This window comes from Megascapheus bottae, chromosome 21 (assembly GCF_031878675.1).
Source record: "Megascapheus bottae isolate mThoBot1 chromosome 21, mThoBot2.hap1, whole genome shotgun sequence".
In the NCBI taxonomy this organism is placed as follows: domain Eukaryota; kingdom Metazoa; phylum Chordata; class Mammalia; order Rodentia; family Geomyidae; genus Megascapheus; species Megascapheus bottae.
In genome coordinates, this window is record NC_143529.1 from 2,682,011 (window position 1) to 2,690,070 (window position 8,060).

Genomic DNA, 8,060 nt, shown 5'->3' on the forward strand with positions numbered 1-8,060 from the left:
ATGCTTTATGGCTACGTTTCTAAACTGATGGAGGCTGTGAGGAGGGATTGCTTCAAAAATGCATAGATAAACTGTATTACATTTAAGATTTTCTAGGTAATTGTAATTGTTTTGCTAATCAGTTTGTAAATTGTTTTCAATCCACATATAAATATACTGGTGCAATCAAGTGCTAGGTAAAAGACATAGTTTCCTTGTGTCCCTCTGGCTTCAGTAGAACATGTAACTCGAGAACCATATACTCTTGCCAACTGCAATGCATTTGGAAATTGAACCTATGAAAACATATAAATAGTTTTCAGGTCACGATAGGGAGAAATCAAAGAGCTACAACTAGTCCTTGCTTCTGTATGTGTGAAGCAACTTGAACAGGAATTTCACTCATGAAGACTAGTAGCAGACCTACGGAGCCTAAATCAAACTTTTTTGCTAAATCATTAGACTTTTATCATAAAGCAAAGATTAGAAACCAACTAATCATTAAAAGATAAAGCTGGGCTGGGAGCATGGTTTAGGGGTAGAATGGTGGCATAGCACGCACGAAGCTCTAGATTTGATTCCCTGGTACTCTATATACAGAAAAAGCTGGAAGTGGTGCTGTGGCTCAAGTGGTAGAGTGCTAGACTTGAAAAAGCTCAAGGACACTCCTCACACTCTGAGTTCAAGCCCCAGGACTGGCAACAAAACAAAACAAAAACAAAAATCACAAAACTGTTATGTCTTTCAAAAAATGTGAAAACACTTTAATATAATTTATACTGTTTCTACACAATAGATGTAGGAAGTAATTTTACTTCGTGTAAGTACAATGGATTTGGTTAACAAAATCCCAATTTACAAAATAAAAGTAAATGAATGCAGGAATATATTCATTATCAAATTATAACATAAAATAACAATTCTTATTGAAATATGTTTATTATTTCTCCTTTCAGATAATGGAGTTAATCATTTTGGTATGCTTAGTAATATTTATAACTAATAAAATAATGGAACGTTGAGATTTGAATACAATGATAGTAAACCATTGAAATTTCACATTCACATTGTATAGCCACCGTGAATTCATAAGTGAATGTTAATAATGTAAAAAATATATAAAATGATTGTAATATAACCATCTAACCATTAGCATGTGGAGTTTTAAGACCACTATTTAATCTGCTAATTTTCTCTGAAATATAAGCAGTTCCTTTTCTGTGATATGTGACATGTCCTTGTGCCTTCATTCTTTGCTTGAAATATCTTTAGTGTAAAAATATACCAAAGTAAATAAAAAAGGAGACACTTATTTACAAAACAATGTTGTATACATATTATATAAATGCAATTATTTCAAAGTCTTTATACAATATTGATAGAATTAGTCATTTTCATTATTTGATCACAAAACTGTAATGTTGCAAAGGCAGGCTGAAATTGTGAAATTTTGATAACAATGGATACTATGTGACTGCCTTTTAAGGTACTGGAGTTTCTCTCAATATGCCACAGAATTGAAAGCTGACTTGTAGAAACATGATGCCTCTTTCATTAAAGAAAATCCATTCTCCATTTGGAGGTGATGAAACTGTACCTGAAGAAAGGAGAAACTTATTGTTTAGCTGAATGTGTTTTGTTTGATAAACCTGATAACATCAGTCCATTGTATTAGCACCATTGGCATGGATTGTTCATATACTGTCCAATTACAATAGAAACTTGCACATGGTGTACCATCCCTACTTTGGTGGAATTTTTAGCTCACCAAGTATGCTATCATACAATATAAATTCAAGTGTATAAGAATGTTTCAAAAGATGGTAAATAACAATCCTTCATTTTACCAATATTATATATAGATTTTTCTGTAAATATTAAGCAAAACTGTAAAGAATAAGACTCTAAAGCATACTCCTTTAATTCATCAGAACAGGAGAATTGCTTTCATTTCCTCGCCTATGATATAGTTGTAATACATATGAACACACATATAATTTGATCTCCTCCTAGTTCAAAACTCTGGAAACCATAAAACTTCCCATTACATGATTTGTTTTGATGGTTAAATGCCAACCATTGGATATCTTCTCTCTTTAGTTCATATACTGTAACTTGTGCTTAAGTGACTATAGCATACTCAAGGCCTATAACCCGTGGTACATAATTTCACAGTTTCAAAATTGTTGAGGGGAAAACCTTCCATGTTTAAGGAAGCTATGAACTAATGTAAATCTCATGAGCACCCACAGCGATCTACCACCATGGCTGGAATTTTCCCATATATTATTTGTTCTTTGCCATTAAAATATAGCATATTAATGGGTGACATTTTTGTGGGAGTACAGCAAGGGCCTGCTGAACCTCTGGGGTTTGCTTGATGTACAAGATGAGTATGAGGATATTTTTGTAAAAATACAAATTCACACTCTCCAGAGCAGTAATTAGCCTTGTATCTTTTGGGTGCAATAATCCAATCCCATCCAAAAGCTTCAAAATCCACTGTTAGAGGGTAACGACAGCATCGTGTTTCTGTCGAGTGCTCATCGCAGTCAAGGCCAAAATCTCTTCTGGATCTTTTTGGTGTGTCTGTTACTTTGACCTCTAAAAAGGGATTCTGTGGAGGAGGGGAAAACAATTAGTAATAGTAAGATAGCCTAAAACACTTTCCTATCTAAAGAAGTCAATCATTCATATGCCAAATTTATTTTTCAGAAGTTCAGTCTTAAGGAATCCTAATTTACATTGGGCTTAATTTTTCCCCTCACTTGACATAAAGAAATATATATGGCCCTTGAAGTCAGGACCTTTATACTTGCTAACTAGGTACTCTAGTACTTAAGACATGTTTTCAACTGTTTCTGCTTTAGTTAATTTTCAGGGAAGGCCTTGCTTTGTGCCTGGGTCTGGCTTTGCACTTCAATCCTCCTACCTATGCCTTTCCCATCTCTGGAATCTCCAGTGGCCACCACCGCATCTAACTTGTTGGTTATGTACAATCTTCCTAACTTTACCCAGGCAAGCCCTGAAACTGAATCGTACTGAGCTCTATCTCCAAAATAGTTAGGATGATATCCTCTCTAAATCACCATTGATCCCATGCCTTCTCCCATTCTGTACATACGTCTGGCGAGGGTAGGAGGACTACGTAGACTCATTATCCTCTTACCTAAGGCTTTCCTCAGGAAAACTTGGATAACAAAAACCAGAGCAAAAGAGTTACCTCTGCACAGCCTATGGATTGACATGGGCGAAAGTAAGGTAGGGGGCCGGGAGTTTGGCCTACTGGTAGAGTGCTTGCCTAGCATTCACGAAGACCCAGGTTCAATTCCTCGGTACCCCACATACATAGCAAAAAGCTGGAAGTGGTGTGAGGCTCAAGTGGTAGAGTTCTAGCCTTGAGAAAAGTCCAAGGACAGTGCTCAGGCCCTGAGCCCAAGCCCAGGACTGGCAAAAAAAAAAGAAAGTAAGGTAGGGTGATAAAAGAAGCTCTAGATGTGTGTGTGTGTGTGTGTGTGTGTGTGTGTGTGTGTGTGTGTGTGTGTTAAATTAGAAAGTAAAACCCTTAAGAAAGGAAAGAACAGATTTGCAAGAAGAGATGGTGATCTGACTCTTTTTTTCCTTTCACTGATAATTATTTCTCTTCAAATATTCAAAGAGTAGTTTCTAAACCCTGTTACTGCCTCAGTCTTCCACTGCATTTGAGACTTGCCTTTTGAAGAGAAAAGTCTAGAGGATATGCCTTGTTAACTAGCTGCTTAATACTTCAGATTTGCCACACTAGCAAGTTTGATCTTTCAAATACCTTTAAGAATAATATTTTCTCAAAATACTTGGGAGTACATTTTAAGCCTTATAGCGAAATGAAAATAGAATTGGTTGTTACTAAGATGGCAAAAAATGACTTTCATTTATGAAGTCAAAAATTTCAATAGATCGTTTAGAAAATTATAGTCTTTTAAAGTGTTTATTTTCAGTTACTGCAGATCAGATTTACTAATTAGGTTTTTGTCATATCTATGGCTTGATATTATATATATATATATATATCAATCAGTATTTACTAAATATGCTATTATACAAGAAATCTAACCAGGCCAAAAGTGAAATAAGTGAAACTATAACTTTTTAGGGGTATTCAACATAGTAAACTATACATGAATCAATTCACCATTATTGTGTAAGTAGTTCACTGAATAGGAGGATCTTCCACATAACATTTTCAGTAAAATATATCTAAACATATGCATAGTTAGTTACTATAAGTAAAACACTCCCACTTAATATTTTTTTCTGATTTTTGCAAAGCTGAAATTTTTAACACACTTGGGAGGAAAAAAATGGGGGAGAAAAATTTTGTTTTGTCAGGTATACATATATATATATATATACACACTAGAATCTACTATATGGAGTTTATATTTTCATTCATATAACCATGTATTGTATCAGTGAAAAGGGCTGTGTATTTCATTCTCAGTTTAGAACAACTCTTTATGAAATTAAAAACCATGATATAATTGTTTTAAATCTTCATGCAAAGTAAGAGTAACAAGGGGATATTTCATGGAATATGAAATTGGACACCCACTTTTATCGGGTACAGGGCTACCATCAGGGTGAAATATTTTGTCTGGTTTATGAGCATGAGAAATTGGTATTTATATCCCACTATCATTCATTCATTTTATAAATAAAATCCTAACTAGGTTGTTAGTAATGTTATTTTCAGTTAACACTTACCAGCCCATCCTCTCCTGGTCCTGGGAAGGTTACAGCGAGATCATGACCATTCTCATCTAAAGCTTTTATTTCAATACCTAAGTTGGATTCGGGTTGTTTGAGCCAATTTTGCAACACTGTCTTCACATCAATGCTTTGCCAAATACCAGTGCCTGGGTTCATGTCAAGTTTCAGAGATCGGATTCCAGTATACCTTGTACCATCTTTCATGGGTTTGATGAGTCTCAGGATTTGCACAAACACTGTTGTAGGAGTCTTCACAGGCCTCAGATAGATCCAGAGTTGAGCCTTTACTACTTTATTATATTGTATTTTAGAGCTAAATTTAAAGAAGCAACATTTGGGCTTTCCATCCGCTTGCATTAGAAAATCAGCTAAAAAAGAACAAGAAAGAGTTATTGAAATTATTTCTCATGAAAATAGGAGTGAAATCTCTCCATAATGATAACTGAGCATTTTTTTCATTTGGGAAAATGTATGCATATGTAATCTTTTGAAATGAAATATAATGTAGAACTTCATTCATTGCTCAGAAAAACTGCCAAAATAATGACTCTAACATTTTACCATTTGTTGGGTGTATGTGTTTTCAGCTGTTTTTAAGGAGTTCCCTTTCCAGATAATTGTGAACTATGGGCTGTTTTGTGAAGGAATGAACAGTAGATAAAATTTTTAAATGATGATGATTACAGAGAACAAGAGACACTGTGAAGGAACATCCACTTAGAATTCTTTGGGAATCTGAGTAGTTACACTTACTAACAGCTGTACCGATCAGTCTGGATAGAGAAACCCTTCCCCCAGGCCTGAATTACCTGGGGACAAGACACACGGAGTGACTTACTGGGCCTTGGGAATGAGCAGAAAATATTGTTTGTCTGTATTATCTTGGCTCGAGATTAGCCTTCCAAAGTAACAAAACTAGGCAGGTAATGAACACAAAAACTTATTTTATTCATTTCCAAAGATAGAAAGTATTGGCAGTAGGGTCAGTCTCATATATAGTTAGTACAATCACTAAGAAATTCTTTCTGCTTCAAAAAATTAAGATATGACTATTTATAGCAGAATCTTAAGTTAAAAATACATTTGAATGGCAACTTGATGATTTAATAAGGGAATCACTTTGGAAACACTTTCAAGTCTAATTTAAAGTGAATAAAGCACTGTATAAAAGCAAGATTCCTGACATAAGGAACAAAAAATCTTCCTTGTCATGCTTGCTCTGACCAAATGCCTCGCTCCCTTTCCTGAGAAAGTATTATTTACTAAACTGACCAAAAAGCTAGATGAAATCTACCCTCTTACAGAAGCAATACTTTTACAGACAGGATAGGTATTAGTCTTCTCTTGCATGAAGAATAAAATATTTTGAGAGGTTACTAAGCAATGTAACTGCTTGGAAAGACGCAGACAGGCTGCTCCCAATTCGAGGCTCATGATCAAGGTCCAAGTAGAGCTTTATAAGCCATATGCTACCTGATTTTAAATGTCTGTTTCCTAGAGCTTTTCTGACTATCATTATGTTATCTCTGCTTCATCATTGCCTGGACTAACACATTAATTATGTAACTTTTTCTTACTGTTCAGTGGAATAATTTTCACACTTAAATGTCTTAATTTGTGAGCAACATTAAAAAAAAAAAACAGTGGGAGATAGATTTAAACAACAGAAACCACTTTAGGGAAGCAGCAGTGCTCCAAGAAGCCTAAAGAAATGTCTCGCTTTCCTATTTGTGAAAGGACTTTCTACGAATGCATATTTTAAACAATTGAAAGCAGTTACAAAATTTCTTGTAAGCTTCTAACATTGCTGTAGTATCTCCTAGTCCCTCGTAGGCAGGGAAAATACAAGCATTCTATATTTTCCATACGAAACTGACTAGTAATATTGTTCAAGTATCTAATATTCAGCCCTTTAAGGAAACAAGTTGATACAGCAGCTTTCAACTGCAATGTATTTCTTATGAAATCTCAAACACACACACACACACACACACACACACACACACACACACACACAACTCTCTTTTCTTTCCCACTTACAGACAAGCCAACAGCTTGTTAAAAGAGCCTGAAAATAGATCTGTTTCTCATAAACACTAGAACAGTCAGCAGAACTGTTGCTATACACTAGCAGAACTACTCACACTCTGTAGGCATCGTAATGATTGTTTCGGTTGTGGCATGATAATCATCATCTTCCAAAGACCCATCGCTGCTGTCATCCCTCTGGACATCGTACTGATCAATCAGTTCCCGGAGTGGAGGAGCTTTGGGTAAAAGTTGTCTTATGGCATCTTTGCTGATGTTAGGAGCTGTTTCCAGGCGAAGTTTACTGAGGATTTGAATTTTTATGGCTTCTATCCGTGAATATTTAGTGTTTTGTCTCCAAGTACAAGCATTACACAGAGCCTCTTTTTCCACATTCTCTTTCTGTTCACTGTTCTCGTTTAGATCCACTGGACCAGCAACAATCAGCATGAACAGGTAAATAGAACCATAGATTTGCAGCTTTTGCATGATTTAATTCAGTGCAATCCTTTTCTTCCCTGGTTCTTATTTTTTTCCTTTTGCTTTCCTTTTTGCTTTTGAGTAATGCCAAGCAAAATTTTAAAAGCATGTACAGACAACTTGCCACACCAGTGAATCTTGTATACTGTATTCCAAGTGGCTTTTTATATTCCAACTCAGATGAGACAAGTGTGGTCAGGATCTATGATTGGCTCTTGCTCCACAATGAATCTCGCTGTCAGAGGTTAAAACCCTGTCTGTCACAAGTCACCAAGCAGTATTTTGTTACAGTCAAGGGTGAGCTGATTCATTTGCCTGCTTCATAGACGAAATAAGTCCACAAATAATGAAAGCTATGTGACTTTGGAAAAATTAAAGTTTATGCAATGATAAATTGTACTTGCCTTACTAATCTCTATAAAACCCTTAAGTTATAATTCAAATTAGGAAGTTTCTATTTATACTTTATACTTACAATATGAACTGTTATTTTTCCAAAAGTTAGAGAATTAAGCAAGTATTTATTAAATAATATTTTAGGTCACTTTTAGAGCAACGTAATCAGAGAAATAAAATTTAGGAAGGCCTTAATTTAAAAGAAAACAACCAAGTTAAGAATGTACTACTAATAAAAGAATGTCATCTGTAATTTGAATAACTTGTTTTCCTGACTAAATTCTTAGCACTTATTAAAAATCGTTCTATTTTACATTGTACTTGAAATTAGCTTTAAAACATTTAATATTTTGTAAATATGAAAATAGGTCTCAATAGTGAGAATTATTATTTGTAGTCTAAAGAATTAGATTGTTATTCTTAGTCCA

At 34.8% G+C, this 8,060-nt stretch overlaps 1 protein-coding gene across 1 annotated transcript; it reads right to left on the reverse strand.

Moving 5' to 3' along the window:
- Positions 1 to 2,215: 2,215 nt before the first annotated feature.
- On the reverse strand, positions 2,216 to 7,372 carry Mstn (myostatin). The gene is made up of 3 exons (XM_090354351.1): positions 6,873 to 7,372; positions 4,723 to 5,096; positions 2,216 to 2,596 (listed from the first exon to the last, which is right to left on the reverse strand). The coding sequence occupies exons 1-3, from the start codon at positions 7,243 to 7,245 to the stop codon at positions 2,216 to 2,218; spliced, it is 1,128 nt and encodes a 375-aa protein (XP_090210477.1). The 5' UTR covers positions 7,246 to 7,372.
- Between the last annotated feature and the right edge of the window lie 688 nt (positions 7,373 to 8,060).

Bases quoted from the DNA above. Each gene is read 5' to 3' on its own strand.
- Mstn (XM_090354351.1), bottom strand. From the start codon at position 7,245: ATGCAAAAGCTGCAAATCTATGGTTCTATTTACCTGTTCATGCTGATT. The intron at 5,097-6,872 runs GTGAGTAGTTCT...GTTCTTTTTTAG, and splicing joins CATTACGATGCCTACAGAGT to CTGATTTTCTAATGCAAGCG. The intron at 2,597-4,722 runs GTAAGTGTTAAC...CCTCCTCCACAG, and splicing joins GACCAGGAGAGGATGGGCTG to AATCCCTTTTTAGAGGTCAA.